Source organism: Mirounga leonina, unplaced genomic scaffold (assembly GCF_011800145.1).
Source record: "Mirounga leonina isolate KUSES-001 unplaced genomic scaffold, KU_Mleo_1.0 Mir_173, whole genome shotgun sequence".
NCBI classification, from domain to species: Eukaryota; Metazoa; Chordata; class Mammalia; order Carnivora; family Phocidae; genus Mirounga; species Mirounga leonina.
This window is the reverse complement of record NW_023270447.1, coordinates 87,174,964-87,193,933: the sequence shown is the minus strand read 5'-3', so window position 1 is coordinate 87,193,933 and position 18,970 is coordinate 87,174,964. Positions and strand designations below refer to the sequence as shown.

Genomic DNA, 18,970 nt, shown 5'->3' with positions numbered 1-18,970 from the left:
GGTTAGTTCGTACCAAATCCTGTTAGCCTTGCAATCTACATGGAAGCGCAATGGAGAAATTAAATTGTTTATGATCATGCACATGGCATGGAGAAAAGAGGTGGTGGGGGTCCCTCACCCAAAGCCTGGAAGCCAAGAGGTCCCATGAGTGTCCCCACGCAACCGGCCACTTCCTGGAAAGGGTGGCCTACGCTGCCCCCATCACCCTGTGCACTGGTGACATTTTCCAGTATGGCCAGCCTCCTGGGTCACTGCCTTCTCAATCGGCTGGGTCACGCTCTGGGCTGCTTTTTCTGACTGAGCACACTCGGGGACACATACAACCTTGGGAACGAACCCACACCGACAGGACTAGGAAGGTAAGAGGGACGCTTACTCCCCCAGCCTGCACGTGAGAGGCCTTGTGTGGCTGCTACCTGGCTGAGTCCCATCAGGCCGGCCCCCACGACTGAGGATAGCTGGCAACTGATGGTGTTATAAGGAAAATGGAGACCCAGAAAGTGGCCCTTGATGGACTGTAGCCAAGAGCCCAAAGCAGGTGAAACAGAACTTATTCTCGCAATGACGAAGGAGACCCATGTCCACAGCATGTCTCGTTCCTGATAAGGACATTAGACACTATGAGCCATCACCAGGGACTGAAATTTCTAAGAAACGTTATGTCTAAAATTTAGTATTGGTCAGGATAGAGAATCTAGTAATGAGTCTCTTCCCGTCTTGTGGTTCAGCCACAGGGGAACCAGGAGGTGGCCTCCCTGATGTGACCTGTGAGATTTCAGCAGGGAGCCTCATGCAGTGGGATCAGGGTCAAATCTGATGGGGGGTTGGGGGGAGGAGTCCCATTAGTGCAGTGCATTGATGAGTCATTTGCCCTCACTTCAACTGGGATCAGATTGGGCAAAAAAAGGGTCAATCCCGTGAAGCAGTGGGGGGAGCATAACGCAAAGCAGCAGCTCAAATGGTTCTGGGACCAAAATGCAACTCGGGCATTTCATGCGAAACGTGGAATGAATTGATGTCTCGTCTTTAAATGAAACACAAGAGTGAACCGTAGGGAAAGATCCAGCAACCTGTTGAGGCCATAGGCACAGACTCGGTTTCATTGTCATTTTCAAATGCTGGATACTCTGTAGAAAAGCAAGACAAAGACAATAGAAAAGGACCAAGAGGTTAGGCTCTTCACATTGGAACTTGAAAATTAGTCTTGAAAAGCTACCTACTGAATATAAAACACAAAGGGAAGAATTCCTGTCTGGGCCCCTTGGGGACACCTCCCCTCCCCCAAGCAAGCTCATACTCCCATCACCTTTTCCAACCCCCTGCTCCCTGCCTCTCTGCATTCTTCTTTTATCTTTGCACACCCGCCTTGCCAAAACCCAGGCCCAATTCAAAACGGTACGAACAAAAGCACGTCCACTGAACTCCCATCTCTTCGGCCTGTGTTACTGGGTGGGGTATTCCAAAGAGGATGCTCAGACCGACGGCAGAGACGTGCCAGATACAAATACAACCAAACCCTGGGCCCACAGCACTTCTCTCCCTAATAGGGAGGACACTTGTATAGACAAAATGGGACAGCACCAGTAAGCATCCAAAGCCTGGTATGTGTACGGTAAACATATAAAAGTATGTGTTTTTTGAGCTCCAAACAAGTTCACTTTGGTCTGGACTTTAACCCCTAAGCCACAGAGAAATGAAGGCATTTTTACCCACTTTTTCTGAACAGAAAGGGAGAGTCTGGGGTTAAGGAACTCACCCAGAAATAGGTCGTCAGTCATCGGTGGGGGGCCCGGGGCCTCTAACCACTGATCCCTCTTGGCCCTGGCCCGGTGTTCTGACAGTAACAGCAGGCCAGGGAGGCCCAGGCCCAGCGATTGAGCACAGGCTCTCCACTTTCCAGACTGTGTCGCGGGAGCGCCCCACAGCCCACGGCACAGGCCCCCACGCCTGCCGTGCTGCGGCGGCATGGGGATGCGCTGGGGACGCGCTGGGGACAGGCCTGGCCTAAGCGTCTGCGTTCCCGTGATGCCTCCAGGTGCCTCCAGAACACCGTCAGGGATGACATCTCGGTCGATGGGCGGGAGGCTGCTGCTTACAGCATGGATCCTCCACCACGATGTGTAAGGGAAATGGTTTGAAATCTAAAGGGAGGGAGCGCCCGGGGGGCTCAGTCGTTAAGAGGCTGCCTTGGGCTCGGGTCGTGATCCTGGAGTCCCGGGATCGAGTCCCGCATCGGGCTCCCTGCTCGGCAGGGAGTCTGCTTCTCCCTCTGACCCTCCCCCCTCTTGCGCTCTCTCTCTCACTCTCTCTCTCTCTCAAATAAATAAATAAAAAAAATCTTAAAAAAAAAAAAAATCTAAAGGGAGGAAGGAGATCTTTCCCCCGGGTAACTGCATTTTATAAACCATGTGTTTGGGAGCTTAGGTGTGTTTTCCTGGCTGAGGATCTTGAGAGGCTGAGGTAGAAAGAGATGAAGCTGATGGCCAGTGGGTGACAGACGCTTTGGTCCAAACAGGCCCCGGAGGCAGCCCAGAACAGGGGCTTTACTTGGACCCAAGCAGCAAAGCTCTTGGGTTTGCATTCATATTTTTATTCTTATTTTATTTTTTTTTATTTTTATTTATTTATTTATTTTTTTATTCTTATTTTAAAACAACATGAATTATTGTTTAATTTGGGAAGCAACTCTGGACTGAAATGTTAAGACTTAGCAACTAAGGGGATGCCTGGGTGGCTCAGTCGTTAAGCGTCTGCCTTTGGCTCAGGTCATGATCCCAGGGTCCTGGGATCGAGGCCCGCATCGGGCTCCCTGCTCCGCGGGAAGCCTGCTTCTCCCTCTCCCACTCCCCCCGCTCATGCTCTATCTCTCAAATAAAATCTTAAAAAAAAACAACAAAAAAATCGACTTAGCAACTAAAACAATTCCCACTTCCCTGTAATCTGTTCCTCGTTCCTTGGCCTCAAGTTCTACTTTCTCATAGATGAACCGTCCCCGAAATTAAATCTAGTAGGAGTCAGCTAAAGAGATTCACTCTAAAATGCTGTCTTAACCTTTTTAATTTAAAAGGATCCGCAGGAAAATGATGAAATTCAAAGTCTCTGAAATTAAAGCAACGCTGTCACGGGAATTAGGCTATTTGGTAAATTTCTCGCCGACCTCAAGGTACGATGTTTCCACAGGGAGAAAGAAATACCAAGAGGTCTGTTTGGCAGGTACAGGCAGTGACGGCAGCCCCGTCGAGTGTGAGGATTCGTGTGTGAGGCCATGAGCCTTGAGGGGAGACTGAGGGTCCCGCAAGCTCGGGCGGGAAAGATTACGTGCTTACTTCCACGGATTTCTGCAGGTTGGCTTTCCCTTCGGGTACGAATGTCGCTACAAAGCACAGCCCTGGCTGTCACCACTACTTTCCAGCATATCGTGATGCTGCAAATACTACGAACCCTGTTACTACTTCCAGATTACGGCAGTTACTAAACCTGCTGCCAGAGCTTGTTCTCCATTTGTTAATAAAGCAGCACAGGTATTACCATCTCAAAACCGTCTTCTAGTACTTTGATAGCTCTCTTTCCATTTCATTGGTTACTTTGGAAATCCTACGTATTTTGTTTCATAGATTAATATAAAATCATCCTGAGAAGGGGTGCCCATCAGATCACAGGCTCCCAGTGCACTGGCTTCAGGGGTTCAAATCCTGATGCCAAGATTAACTAACGGGGTAACCCTGGGCTCTGAGCCTGTTTCTTCGGCTATAAAATGGGGCTAAAAACTGCTCTTTCCCCACACACTTACTGTTAAGGATTAGTGAGAGAACGCATATAAAGTAATCGGCACGCGGCCTGCCAGTCAGATAGTATGAATAAATGGTATTGTTGCTTGGTGGTTGTCATATCCCATCCCTGGTCCTGCAGCAGAGACGTCCTGGGAGTCCCTTCGAGCACCGCTCCTGCTGGGTTAGCCCTCACTCAACGCTCTGGAAGAGTCCTCTGGGTCAAAGTACACTTACAATTCTGTGCCTGATGGTCAGTTGCCGCCTCTCTGTTTTCGTGAACTTTTCAATAAACAGATTACTTTATAAAAACAATCCCTCAATTGCACTCTCCCTCCCAGGTTCCCAGAAGGGGCTGGTTGCTTCAGTCCTATAACACACCGTTAGTGAGCGCCCCAAAGTATGACATCAGCAGTGTCCCCAGAAAGGCCATTCCCAGGAGAAGGGACAAAAAGATGAAGGACACGAGGGTGAAGGGTGAGACACTGAGATGAGCCTGCTTCCACCGCTAAGGCCGAGAGGCAGGATTTACTTCCCGAGACTGGGGAGAGGGCGCCAATGACCCTTACCTTGCCAGCAGGCCCCAACCACGAGCTGAGTTTCGACCTTGGATGAATGAAGCGGGTAATCTTCGGTCACCGAGAAGGGCTCATGAGAAACTCCGTCCACGTACAGAGTCACGCTTGGGAATTCCACATTGAGGACGTAGTGATGCCACTCCTCATCACAGACCTACGAGAGGCCAGTGGAAAAACCAGAGCACGAAATGTCTACCTTCCCTCTCATCCAGAAACAACGAAAGCCATACAACTGGATACAGAGAGCAAGTCCCCCATAAGGAATAATGTCTTCTGAAAAAGGAAACGATTTTTTAAAAACCTAACAACAAAATACATCTCACTCACTCAACCACATCTCACCCCAAAGGACCAAAGCAACACTATCACCTCTAGGGCGTTCCAGATCAGAGGGCAGTGCTCATTCATCATGCGACAGGGCCTCAGAGTACGGAACTGCCCAATTCTCTTCTGCCAATAGTCTGACACCAGGAGATTCTGGTATCGGCAGGCTAGACAGCCTGCCACTGAGCTGGCTGGCTTAGCCCGCCTACTGGCCATGCCTCCTTTTCTGGATCAAAATGAAAAACACCTCCCATCTCAAGATAAGGCATGCTGCAGCACATGTATCTTCTTTTTCAATTCAAAGGTGATGATCTAAGTAAACTGAGCATACAACTCAGAGGGCATGATAAATTAAACCGCGTTCCTTCCCCATCGTGAACAAGCATCTCTCTCGCGGCCAAGGGAAAGCACTGGTCAGCAGCGCTCTCAGTCCAGCAAGGCCCCTTCAGTCTGGCACCCCCTCATCTTTGGCTTCAGAGGAAGAGGCAGGCACTCAAGAACAGAGACAGGCAGAGAAAGAGACGGAGTGGGATAAAGAAGTTTTTAAAAAGGTATTTCTAAATAAGCTTGCCTAATTTACACATTCTAAAAAACTGAACCGATGAGAACTTCAACAGACCAGAAACAACACAATAAATGAAGAAATTACCAAAGAATACCCCCAGAAAAAAGCGACTGCTCCTGATGAGTTTATTACAGAAAAAATTCAAACCTCTAACACCATGCACATGTCTATTTCATATGCATAACAGATCAGTACATATACTGATTACATGAAACATTTTTAAATGAAGGAACTGCACAGCAACTCACTTTTGAGGCAGGTAATATCTTAATTTCAGCCTGTCTGTATTTAAAACAAGTTCTGTAGTATTAGCTCCTTCGGAAAGCAATTTCTATTGTCCCCCTAGTTTCTGGAGCATCGGCAGAATGACACTGTAACGGACAATCCATTTGACTCTAGTCAAAAGTCCATGAGAGTATTCTGGGAAGACAGGGCTAGAATTGGCATAATTTTCGGATTTCCCTGAAAACTGGGTGAGCAGAATAGCAAAGCCCAAAGCCACAGACAACACCCACGATACTCCTTAGTCCAGTGCCCGGGTGCACTCTGAGATGCTCATAGGTGGAGAAAAGCAACAGGGCTCCAGGTCCGGGGGATATCAGAGGACGATGAGACTGTATTTACTTGTTGAGATGCTTTATGACAACAGAAGGGGGAGGCAGAGCCCAGAAACTAGGAAAAAGGTCAGGCTACCCAACTCCCCCCCCATGAAAGTACAGGAAAAGGAATTTTATAAGAAAAATGAGGAGGGGAGAAAGCTCAATCCCCTATGAACTTTTCAAGAGAAAGAAAGAGAACTGCTGGAATAATATCCCTCCAGACCCCCTTTCAAGACACGCCAGCAACAAACATGAAAATGATCATGTACACACTAGAAACGTCAGGAAAGTGACACAAAACACGAAAGAACATAGCTCCTGGGGGCGCCTGGGTGGCTCAGTCATTAAGCATCTGCCTTCGGCTCAGGTTATGATCCCAGGGTCCGGGGACCGAGCCCCACATCGGGCTCCCTGCTCGGCGGGAGGCCTGCTTCCCCCTCTCCCACTCTCCCTGCTTGTGTTCCCTCTCTCGCTGTGTCTCTCTCTGTCAAATAAATAAATAAAATCTTTAAAAAAAAAAAAAAAGAACGTAGCTCCTAACTACAGCAACTCTGACAAGAGCTGACAAAACAGGAATGACTCGGACAGAAAGTGCCAGATACAGAAAACAGGTAAGGAATACCAACCAAAGGCGAAGGGTCCCCAGGGAAGAAAAGCAAAATGATGAGGGGGGCGTGCTAAGAACTGTTCACAACAACATCAAAAACTTGCCTGAAATACCAAACGGCTTCAACTATATACTAAAAAAGGGCATACCAATATCTGGGAAAACAGACCCAAAACAACCACGATGTAGGCATAAAATTAACTGGCTTCAAAAAAGAAAAGAATCCTTTGGTCACCCAAATGAAAGGACCAAGTGTCTTACAAGGGAAAGAAGACCGGACGGCCATCAGACGACCAGCAGCATCTTATGTTGGAAGACAATAGACAGAGAGATCTTCTGTTCTTGTAAATCCTAAATGGGAGCCAGAGATTTTATATCCAGCCAAACTGACCTTCCGTGTAAAGGCCACAGACACACTATTAAACATGGAGGAACTCAGGCTGTTCCCATGACTCCCTCCTGAGGACACACGCCCCACAACACAGATGATGGAGACAGAGTGGAGCACGAATGGCTCCTTACATCACAGAAACAGAAACAACCAGACACAGAGCCTAAAGGGACCAGGAACATGCAAACCCGAGCCTGATCAAGCCTCAAGGCCACATTACTGATTTACAGGCTGTAAGGAAGAGAATGGAATATATGGCCCCACAGGGATGCAACCAGCCAAATCTACACTATGGGAAACTCTGTGGGACAAACGGCCTGATTTTGTCATCAAATAAATTACAGGAGAGAAGAGAAAAATTTACAGATTATAAAATAAACTCAACCAGTCACCACGTACGGCCCCTTATTTGGATCCTGATTCAAACAGATTATAAATGTAGAAATATTTTTGAGACAGGGGCCTGGGTGGTTCAGTCAGTTGGACGTCTGCCTTCTGCTCGGGGTGTGATCTCAGGGTCCTGGGGTGGAGCCCTGTGTCAGGCTCCCTGCTCGACGGGGAGTGTGCTTCTCCTTTTCCCTCTACTCCTCCCCCCAACTCATGCTCTGTCTCTCAAATAAATTTAAAAAAAAAAAAAATTTACGAGACAATCTGAAACTTGAGCACTGGCTAGATATCTGACGATATTAAGGAATTGTTAATTTTTTTGAGAGTGAGAGAGAGCGTGCACAGGCGCACAAGCAGAGGGAGAGAATCTCAAGCAGACTCCATGCTAAGCGTGGAGCCTGATGCGGGGCTCGATCTCATGACCCTGAGATCATGACCTGACTTGAAATCAAGAGTTGGATGCTTACCTGATTGAGCCACCCAGGCACCCTGTTAATTTCTTTAAGACGTGAAAAAGTATTATGATTATGTTTATCTTTTAGAGACACATATTGCATTATCTCCACAGAGAACGAAACGCCACATCTGGGATTTACCTCGAGGAGCTAACGACAATCATTGATAATGAAACCTGATTGGCCGAGTGTTAACTGTTGAAGCTAGATGTGGGGTTGTTCTTTACACTAATCTGTCTGCTTTTACGTATCTCTGAAATTTCACATGGTGAGGTTTTTTTTTTAAATGTTATCAGAAGAAACTAAACACATAAATATAGACAATGGTTATTATAAAAGAACTGTGCCTGTGAACTCTACGTACACTGCAAAAAGCTTTCTCTGGACTGTACCTTTCTTTAGTTTCTTGAAAAACTGTATATATAAAAGTTTCTGAGACCGAGTCTCTATGTAAATGAAAATGACACAGTAAGAGATAGATGCTACCACTGGACAATCGCTTCGTCTTCACACCCACACACGGTCTTCCTCTCCTGTTTATGCTGGTACACACCCCTCTATCCTGTACGTGTCGTGGACGATGCTGTATTCCAGCAACTATGGGAGCATATTTGTCAGCCCTGGCCCACCAACTCCATGAGACAGAACTAAGCTCAGGCCACGGGTTTCCATCTTGACCCAACCAGAAATCAAGAGGAGAAATGATCCGCTGTGATTTTAATGGAGGGGCCTCAATTCACAGCGTCCCCTTGTTTCCTGTAACACATCGGTTTTTCTCACGTGATACTTGCTTTTTATCACAGAAATTATTGGGAAGGCGGCTTTGCAGAGACAGGCTATCATCAAAAGGGATATAACGTGACCTCATGTCGAAACTGTGAACTGCCTCCAGCTAGTAGCTTGTGTGGGTTCTGAAAGATGTCAAGATTGCTGGCTCCATGACAATTTAAAATATCCCGTGACACCCCCAAATTTGCAGAGGCCCCCAGGGGAGCCAAGGCTTTAAGTAATGAATAAACCAATACAAGGACCTCAAGCCCAATTTTTAAGCAAGCGCTGCTTATTTCAATAAATTACAACACAGTATTTTTAATTTAAAAGCCTATAATTTCTTTATATTAATACTGGATATATAAAATACACACTTATGAAATGAAAAACTGAGGTTTTCAGTGGAAAGGAGTTCAAAGGATTTAATTTGCTATACTATCACCCACAGGTAATATAATAAATATAATAAAGTTTTTCTGAAGTGTCATCAGAAGAAACTAAACATGGTTACTGTGCCTAAAATATCTACGTAGGTTGCAAAAAGTTTTTTATATTTTTATATTCATTCATAAATATAAATATACAGTGCCCATAAACTGCCCATAAGTAGCTGGTCCTGTGTAAAGTTGCAGCACCTAGTTAGAGTCTCTGAAGGATCAGAATCAGAATCAGCGAGTTTTCCGGGCACGTACCTGATTCAACTTCCAGTGGAATTCTGCAGGTTTGTATTTCTTCTCTTCCAAAGGATCCTGGCGGAGGAGGAAAATAAGCCGGCAGCCGTGGACATAGAGTGAATAATGGTGTCGGTTCATGTCTGCAGAAAGAAATCCTACTGGTAAACTGCCAACTTAAGACCCGAAGGAGAAGTAAAGGCCATCTCCTTAATGGATTCTGAAGACACGGTTTTATCAGCATAAGTGAACTCTCCAGTTGGGCCAAGGCAGAATTTAGAAACAAACACACTTGGGTTTCACTGCGACGTGGGACCCAATTCACTGAGTAAAACTAACAACCAAATACCAGTGCAGTATCTTGAGGACAGAGCGCCCTGGCCCAGAGCACAGAACGCTGTGTGTCGCCAACCAGCCTGTGGGAGCCTCTGGGGGAGGTCAGGAGCCCCGCCTCCAGCAACCACTGCGGGGGTCACTCGAGTACGACAGGCACCAGGACAGCAAGTTGACTTACCGGTTTTGTCTGAACTACAGAGAATCGTCTCCTTCTTCCTGCCAAAAGGCCCGTGCCTCATCCACACAGAAATGGTAAAAGGCTCTTTCGGGTTGACCGAGACAACCCCATCGGGGATCCTCACTGCCTGTGTGCCATTGAACTCGAAGACCTGGTCACTGTCGTGGCCGTTGTCAGCGGGGAGGCCCACAGTCCAGTTCAAGGACCCGCTCGGGGAAGGGAGCAGCTCAGCAGTGCCAGACGCAGCACCTAGGCCAACACGGTAACGTTTAACACACCTTATGTGAAGGGCTTAAAAGGCGTAGTTTCAAAGCCACACTACGGCGACATCCTTATCTTAGACAATCGGCTAGTCCCAGTTTACATTCCCTCAAAAATAACGGTTTTGATAAAAAAAAAATCATAAATAGTAACTGTGAATATTTTTAAAAAAGGAAAAAAGGAAGAAAGCCTTACTTGCAATCCCACCCAAATATATCCACTATTAACATCTGCATATAAACACTTCCAGTCTTTTCTTTATGAGCATATACATATTATAAAAATGGAGTCTAGTAACGTACATACATACATGCACCCCCATTAATATTCTTCTACAGTGTAATTTTACATGTCTGAAAGGCATTTCATTGCACAGATATGCTGTGATTTGATTAGGTCTCCCTAGTGAACACTGAGGTTGTCCCCACTTTTTTCTATGACAAACCTTGCCTTTATGAGGACCTCTGTGTGACTCCATCATTATTCCCTTAACATACAGTCCTACAGATGGAATCAGTAAGCCAAAGAACATGAAACAAATTTTCCAAATGCCGTTATACACTGCCAAGCTCAATTTTCTTTTAAACGTGTCCACAGAAGAAGGCTGCGCTCCCCCAGTCACCTGGTCCTTCCCTGTTCCTCGGAGCCACGTGACCTAACATAAAACCTCAGTCAGATGTGAGCGCCTGCCACTTCCTAAAAATGTGAACCTACCCTCCTCCAGTCACAGTTCATTCCTCAGTAAAAATGAGGTCAACACCACCTCCTTGTAGGCCTGATGGGCACATATGGAAACTCAGGGCATGCAGTAGGCACTCACATATGAAATTCTTCCATTCTTCCTGACTTTAAACTGTTCTGAGAAAATGTTCATTTAATACCTTAAAAAATCATGGCACTGGAGAGAGAAAATGAGTTTTAAACATTATACTTAAATATGTATGGGGCGCCTGGGTGGCTCAGTCAGTTAAGCGTCTGCCTTCGGCTCAGGTCATGATCCTGGGGTCCTGGGATCGAGCCCCGCATCGGGCTCCCTGCTCGGCGGGGAGCCTGCTTCTCCCTCTCCCTCTGCCCCTACTCACACATAGTTTAAAACAGAATATGTCCCAGTCCTCTTAACTACATATGTAAGTACATGAATATTTGGACTCAGAGTCATGCAAAACCAGAGTACATTCATCATAGGGATAAGCTAGCAGAGAATATACTTTTTTGTTTTTGCTTATTCCAGTTTTGTAAGAAATCCTCAATCTGCTGGCTGTGATCAGGCTGGTGGAAAGACAGGTAAGCATGGGTGAACGCCTGCTGCACAGGGGACACTGAGTAGCTCTTAAAGCACAAAATACCCTCAGATCACGAAGAGCTCATTCAAGTTACGGGTATCTTGTCACTGGTGAAATGAAACATTTTTCCTCAGCAGTTTCCACATCAGGCATCCACACCTCACCTCTACCTCATTTAGATAAACCAGGAAAATGTCCACAACTGATGGTGAAGACAGAGCTCGAGGCTTTGATCAGATTTGTGACCACTGGTCTCCTGACTTCACGTAATGTTTGTGGTAAAAAGAATCTGCTGAGACTCGAAATTAGATGGGAGTATTCTTAGTTTTGATTTTCTATCTCATGTTTGCCATAAGCTATTGCATTACCTATGTTTTTTTCTTCAGTCCTGAGATAAACATCTCATTTCCTTTCAACCTGAGGATTCCCTCGGTTAGAGAAATACTTTCTTCCAATCACTAGTTCTTAAGATGCACATGCATGTAACATTTTGAACAGACTGTTAGGGGTTTATGAACCTCCTAAAGCCCAAAGTATGAAAATTAGCCAGGAAGGCAGTAATGGCCACTTCAGATGAAGAGTCCAAGTCTGTTTCAATGTCTGATTCTAACCAGCGACACATGCACACATTCCCTTCCATTTGAGAGGGGGTCTCTCGCCTTCCCTGAAGACCACCGGGCCCCCTTACCACACAGTTGGTGAAGGGACTTCTCAGAATAGGTGTCCCGGTCACAGCCTTTCCCGATGTGGCCGGTCTCTAGCTCCACCGTCGCCTGCACCGAGGCCACGGATTCATCACATGTCTCCAGGTGGACACTGGGGAAGAGGGCCAGAGGGCCCATGCCAGGCTCATACTCGATCCTATTGTTCCACCCTGGGTCGGTCCACAAACCCGGGTGGGGAGAAAGGAGGAAAACTCATACTTTAGTTTTCTCTGGTAGATGGCGTTTAAGAGTAGGTGCGGGAGCAGGAAGGAGAACGAAGCTCACCTTGCCACCCCGGGGTGCAGGTGGGCTTGATGCTGACCTTCACCAAGGCATCTTCGGCTGCTCTCCGCTTCCCGCAGTCATAGGCGGTGACCGTCAGCTTGTACTGGTGCTCCTTCCCGTAGTTTAGCTTCTCTGTGTTTTTTACATAACCTTCCAGAGGGGCAGAACAACAGTGAGAACGCAGAGCCGGACTGAGACACCAAGTTCACGAGCTTCAAGCGTCATAAACACCGATGGCGAAACAAAACCTCGGCTGGAGATAATTAACACTCGGTCTGGCTGTCCCGAGCTTGAACACACACTAAGTCCACCTTTAAGGACTGTTCCAACAGAAGGAACGAGACTAGACAATTCAACCTTCATTTATTCTTATGGTCTTTCTTTTTTGGTTTTATGTATTTGTTTTAAGATTAAGTAGTTCACATGTAAGAGGACAAAGAAGACAAAATAACTCAAGTAATTCAAATACGAAATACAGGATCAAGCTGCACTAAGTATTTCTTATTAAAAGATGTACTGTGTGTGTGTGGTGTGTGTGTGTGTGTCAGACAGGCAGAGATTTCCTACCCCCACCCACCAGAACAGGAGCCTGCTTTTTGAATCTGAGTGCAGATGTCTGCAAAGAGTCTGCAATGTCTGTGATTTCCTTAGAAGATTCTGGACTGTGCATCAACCACAGAGACACTGTGTCACCATCAAGAAGCCATAACCTAATAAAGAAGCGGAGTTTAGCATGAGTTCGTTCAGCTCAGTGACGAAGGACGGGAGGATCTGGCAGGAAGGCATAAGCCTTCACGTTCCAAATGAGGCAGAAGATCCAAATCTAACAAGAGAAAACTGACCAACCAAAGGTCAGTCTTTTCGGGTGCACACTGATGGAAAGGTGAGAAGGTACGGATTAAAAACATGTTAAGTGGGGGATTTTTTAGACCTTGGTGGGAGAGGAAAAAGAAGGGTGCAACTTCAGGTGCCAGGAGCAAGGCTTTCAGGAGACACACACACCCCATCAGGGCTCTCTGCTATGGACTGAAGGCTTGTGTTCCCCCAAATCCCTACACTTAAGTCCTAACAAGGCTTGTGATGTTGTTACAAGGAGGTCCTCCTTGGGGAGGAACTTAGGTTTAGGTGAGGTCGTGAGGGTGGGCCCCACACTGGGATCCCAGAGGGCTCTCTCTCTCCCCACCACGTGAGGAAGCAGCGGAAAGACCTCCTGTGAACCAGGCCTCAGGCCTCATGAGACACCGAATCTGCCAGCACCTCGATCCTGGTCTCCCAGCCTCCAGAACCAGGCGAAGTTAAGCGTCTTGTGGTACTTTGTTACAGCCGCCTGAAGGGACGGACGAAGATGGTCTCGAATCTGAGTCTCGCCCGTGTGCAGACCTGTCCACGGACCGTCGCCCCGGTAACGAAGGCTTGCTCCTCTGACTTACCATCTTTGTCGATGGCGAACGGCACATCTGGAGTGACGATCTCATAGCTGCAAATCTGGCTGAACTGAGGGGAGCAATCTGCGTCCACGGCCTCCACCCGCAAGATGCTGTCATACTGTTTGCCCTCGATGACGGTTGCCTTGTAGGACTTCTCCTTGAACACCGGTGCGTATTCGTTCACATCGTTCACCTGAATATGGACAGTTGCCCTGAAAGAAGAAAAAGAAAAAAAGCTGTATGTTTGGTTTGTTATTTTTCCCCAGAGCATAGCAATTCTGCCCTGGTTTTAAATTTCTTTTTGCTACGATCTTGTTTCATGAAGATCAAATGATGGAGATCAAAATTAAACAAGTCATTGTTTTTACTTTAGCGTGGAGACGACTTTAGAAAGTTAAAATAGGAATTTGAGTTGATTCTTCCAGGTCCTAAGAGTCAGGCAGCTGGTTTAAAAAAAAAAAGGGGGGGGGCGCCTGGGTGGCTCAGTCGTTAAGCGTCTGCCTTCGGCTCAGGTCATGATCTCAGGGTCCTGGGATCGAGCCCCAAATCCAGCTCCCTGCTCAGCAGAGAGCCTGCTTCTCCCTCTCCCTCTGCTGCTCCCCCTGCTTGTGCTTGTTCTCTGTGTCTCTCTCTGCCAAATAAATAAATAATCTTAAAAAAAATTTTTTTTTAATTAAAAAAGTTAAAAAAAAGAAAAAAGGGGCAGTAGTATAAAACAAAAGAGACTTGGGGTTGTCTTGACAGTATGGGACAGGGCATGCAGAAGGGGGATAAACTAGGTAAGACGAAATTAGAGCCCAAGGAAGAAGCGGTAAGACATAGAAGATGGGAAACATGGACGGGGAGTCTGACTAAGAGCATGGAAACGAGTTCTGTCCCACTTCTAAGGAACCGAGACCACTAGCAACCCATCGTTACCCATCCCCCACCACTGATCCAACCAACGAAGGACCTCAACATGACCTCAACGTTCCCCTCCTAGCAGACCCCTTGCTGCCCCGTTCCACCTCCCCAGCTCGGGCAAGAGGCAACAAAGGTGCCATCAGACGCGGCTGCCAAGAGAGGAAACAGTCAGTCTCAAGGGCTATTGATCAGGGCGTGTTTCTGACTCAGACAAGATCTCTGACCGAAATAATGCCTTTTTCAAGGACAACGGTAATGTCACACCGTGCGAAAGGGATGAGGAGAGATTCACTGGCTCTCAGCACCCGAGTGTTCACCAAGACCCTCCACACCCAAGGTGGAGCATCCTCCTGACCCAGCACAGTGGGTCACGTGCTATCGTCCCCTGAGTGCCCCTCTCCCCTTAGCCCAGGTGCTAAGTAAAAACTGAGACTCAACAAAACGAAATTTGCCTAATGCCGAAGGGATAGCAAGTGGTGGAGGAAACACTGAATTCTGGGACGCCTGGGTGGCTGAGTCGGTTAAGCATCTGCCTTCGGCTCCGGTCATGATCCCAGAGTCCTGGGATCGAGCCCCGCATCGGGCTCCTTGCTCTGCGGGGAGTCTGCTTCTCCCTCTGCCTCTGCCTGCAGCTCCCCCTGCTTGTGCTCTCTGTGTCAAATAAATAAATAAAATCTTAAAAAAAAAAAAAAAGTATATGCTGCTGGATTAAGCGTTAAAAAAAAAGAAAGAAAGAAAGACTGGATTCTATCTAAATCTAGGTCTTGTCCAGAGTCCCGTCGGTTACACCAGTAGTTCTCAGCTGGCAGGAAGGACAGGGACACAGCCAGGAGGGGGACGCAGCACTCAGCCTGCTCCCACCAGCAGGAAGGAATTCTACACCCTTAGAATTCACAGAAAAGGAGCGACTGGGTGGCTCAGTCGTTAAGCATCTGCCTTCGGCCAGGGTCCTGGGATGGGAGCCCCGCATCGGGCTCCCTGCTTGGCAGGAAGTCTGCTTCTCCCTCTCCCACTCCCCCTGCTAGTTCCCTCTCTCGCTTATATGTTTCTCTCTGTCAAATAAATAATAAAATCTTAAAAAAAAAAAAAAAGAATTCACAGAAAAAAGAAAGCTAACAACAAAATACCTCCCTCGGGAAAAAGTGGGCTTTTCCAATTTTCAGTGTAGGGCCTTAGTGTCTTTAACAGAGTATTTGGTGGGATAAAATTACTCATTCATTTATTTATTCAACATCTAATGCTGTGGGGTAAACAGACAGGATTCCTGCCCTCAAAGAGCTTATAGTGTCATAGGGGACAACCCAGAAATATCTTCTGCCTCATCTTTAAAAACACAGAGCCTTGGGGGGCACCTGAGAGGCTCAGTTGGTTAAGCATCTGTCTTTGACTCAGGGGTCCTGGGACTGAGCCCCATGTTGGGCTCCCTGCTCAATGGGGAGTCTGCTTCCCCCTCTCCCTCTACCCCCTGCCCCAGCTTATGCTCTCTCTCTTTTTCTGTCTCTGTCCCAATTAAATAAATAAAAATAAAATCTTAAAAAAAAAGAAAAGTCTTGGGGACAGGGACAATGGTCACTATTGCCTTCCGCACGCACCCGCCCTCTGCCCAGCTTACTTACTTATGAGACTTTTTTACATTGGTGCCGTCCGGCCCCTTGCCGCAGTCATAGGCCTGGATGGTGAATGTGTAGTCTTTCTGCAGCTCACAGTCCAGTTTCTCTTTTGAGCGAATGACTCCCTCGCCAGTGGACTTATCCACTACCACTGCATCAAAGGGGACATTCTGCCCGTGAATTTTAAATCCACAGATCTCACCTAGGGAGTCAAAGCAGCGCAGGTTAGAACTTCTGCGCCGTGCATCTGCACATACCCCCTTCCTCCCCTCCCCGGCCCCACGCCCCCCAAAAGAAAAGAAACGACAACAGTTCAGCAGCCAGGGGTTTAGAGGGTCTGTGGACAAAGCAAGGGCACTGTGCTTTGACAGGGATAAGTTCTGGGGCTTTAGTAAAAAGAAGCATGTTCTGGCTTTCCAAGCAACTTGCTTATCTTTGCATCCATTCATGCAGGAGTACAAAAGAGAAAAAGAGAAACTATAGACAGGCATTTCACAGGAGTACTTAAGACAGCTCCAGGGTAAAAGCAGCGTCATTAGCAAACCACCGTGGCCTGAGAACACGGAGAGCTGTCCCCAGCTACTGGGGACAGCTGGGCAGCGATTTTGATTTGGACCAGAGAGAAGGCTAAAATGCAGTTAAGTGTCGAGAAGAGAAGTGTGACGTTATAGGTTCAACACCACAATTACAGAAATTCTGTCCAAAAAAAAAAAAAAAAAGAAAGAAAAATCAAAAGAAACAAGTCTTCCTGTGCAATGAGCCTGGCTAAAATTAGGGAATCAAAACAAACTACTGAATGAGAAAGGTAGAAATACCAACTTCTCAGGCATCCATTTCAACAACTATAGTCCACTATTAAGATCGGTTCTGTCACGGGCAGGGATTGGCTAGATTTGCCTTTGTTGCCAACACTAGACTACCAGACCTGGAAAAGAAGCCTGCCTGGGGACATCAGTACATCTAAGTTGGCTCACAAGCTAAATTAGGGGTGAAAATCTAGGTTTCCATTCTTGCCTGTGGGAGAACAAACAAAAATGTTTTGATATACATAACTTCAGAAAAATGTATTTCACATAAAAATAAGACTGCCCTCTTCCAAAATTACAACTCACAGAAAACGGTTACAAAGTGAATCTCTGAAGTTCAATTGAGAAAAAAAATGTACAGTATTATCCATACAGTTCAAATGGATGTCTGATTTCCAGATATTTCTAACCAAGGGTTTGGTTACATACAATTTCCATCAACATATTTAAAAATAGAAACAAAGTAGGAGAATAAATCAGGGTAAAAGAGCATGACAGTTTCTTCTGTTTAAGGGCTGATTCCCAATTTTATAAACAAGGTTAGTGGGTTAATATTCATAAGAGGGATAGAAAGAACCCTTTATCACCTTCTTTGGTGACTGTCACCTCAAAACTCTCTAAAGGGAGAAAAGACAAACCCATGTCAGTAACACAGGAAAGAATAAAGATGGAACAATAAGGAAAAAAGTCAAAGATGCACATATTACATAGAAAAGCTTGACATAATTCAACAATCGGCTCAGTAGCCACTCGCTAGAATCGCTCCAGAGAACTGGATCTTCAGGAGCACAAATGTCTCTGAACCCAACACCATAAACCACTACGTAATGTTGAAATTACACCAACCTGGAGGTGAAATCTACTATAAAATTTCGTAACACCCCTCAGGTGCCGTTTGGACCATTTTTAATGACCACTTTCACGGTAACAGTTAATAAGTAAACCTATTTGTTATTTTACAGTTTTCAGATTTTTCATTTTCAAACTGAGTTCTTGTGGCTCAATTCTGGTAACATTCAACCCAGTATGAGATTTGATGAAACAAAAAACAAAACATTTGGGGACCAGAGGGTTTTAATTCTCTGTTCTTGAGTGGGAGAAATAACCACGTTTTCTAATCTAAAGGACCCAACCAAGACAACGCACACAAACCCCTTGTCTAACGGAGTATCTGCTTGAATGTGAACTGAAACCAGGTTCAATCCTAACTGCAGTGATGCCACAATGACCGTGGCTTTTAGTGAAAACACTGTTCTCCAAAGTCAACAGAAGTGATGCTTGCTCACCCCCCAACCAGGGCTGCTACAGAGGAGTGCCACCACGTAGAGGTCAGGAGGTCAGGAGCCCCGCTGCCTCTTCAGGACAGAGCCAGCCTCACTGGGGCATCTTCTCTGCCCCAAAGGCAACGTACCCACTTTCTCCTGCTTTCCAATGGTTTTACCATATATTTGTATGTCCCTGAACAATGTTTCATTCTGCTTGTTTTTGAGGTTTGAAAAATGGTATCACGTGGTGTGCAATTTCTGTGACTTGCTTTTTTGTTGTTATTTTAAAGTTTATTTATTCATTTTTTCTTTTCATTTTAAGTAGGCTCCATGCTGGGCAGGAGCCTACTTAAAATGCAGGGCTCGAACTCACGACCCCGAGATCAAGACCTAAGCTGAGATCAAGACTCGGACGCCTAACTGACTGAACCACCCAGACACCCCTACTTTATTTTTTTAAGTAGGCTCCGTGCCCACCATGGGGTTTGAACTCACAACCTCGTGATCGAGAGTTGCGTGCTCCACCGACTGAGCGAGCCAGATGCCTCATGACTTGCGTTTTCACTCAACCTTGTGCATCTAAGATTCATTCATCCCTGTTGGCAGATACAGAATACAGTTTATTTCTTTTCACTACTACATTCGGCGAGAATCCAAGGAGTTAGAGCAGCTAAAGTGCTTAGAACATGGCCTGGCTTAAAGAAAGCACTCAACAAATGTCTGCTACTACTCTAAGTATTTTCCACTGTGTGAGTGCACCATCATTCCCGTTTTCTGCGACGGACAACGCTGTGATA

The 18,970-nt window shown here is 46.4% G+C and overlaps 1 protein-coding gene across 4 annotated transcripts in view; it reads right to left on the bottom strand.

Annotated features, from left to right (window-relative positions):
* CLSTN1 (calsyntenin 1) overlaps positions 1-18,970 on the bottom strand; it is a 76,263-nt gene that overhangs the window by 6,909 nt on the left and 50,384 nt on the right. Inside the window, exons 3-11 of one of the 4 annotated variants that reach the window (XM_035019854.1) lie at positions 17,496-17,525; positions 16,109-16,304; positions 13,593-13,801; positions 12,163-12,312; positions 11,862-12,047; positions 9,630-9,878; positions 9,137-9,258; positions 4,337-4,499; positions 1,071-1,127 (exon numbers count right to left, since the gene is read on the bottom strand). In XM_035019854.1, the coding sequence (XP_034875745.1) occupies positions 1,071-1,127; positions 4,337-4,499; positions 9,137-9,258; positions 9,630-9,878; positions 11,862-12,047; positions 12,163-12,312; positions 13,593-13,801; positions 16,109-16,304; positions 17,496-17,525 (1,362 nt within the window). The remainder of the gene's footprint in view (positions 1-1,070; positions 1,128-4,336; positions 4,500-9,136; positions 9,259-9,629; positions 9,879-11,861; positions 12,048-12,162; positions 12,313-13,592; positions 13,802-16,108; positions 16,305-17,495; positions 17,526-18,970) is intronic. The other 3 variants (XM_035019852.1, XM_035019851.1, XM_035019853.1) reach the window with 3 other exon arrangements.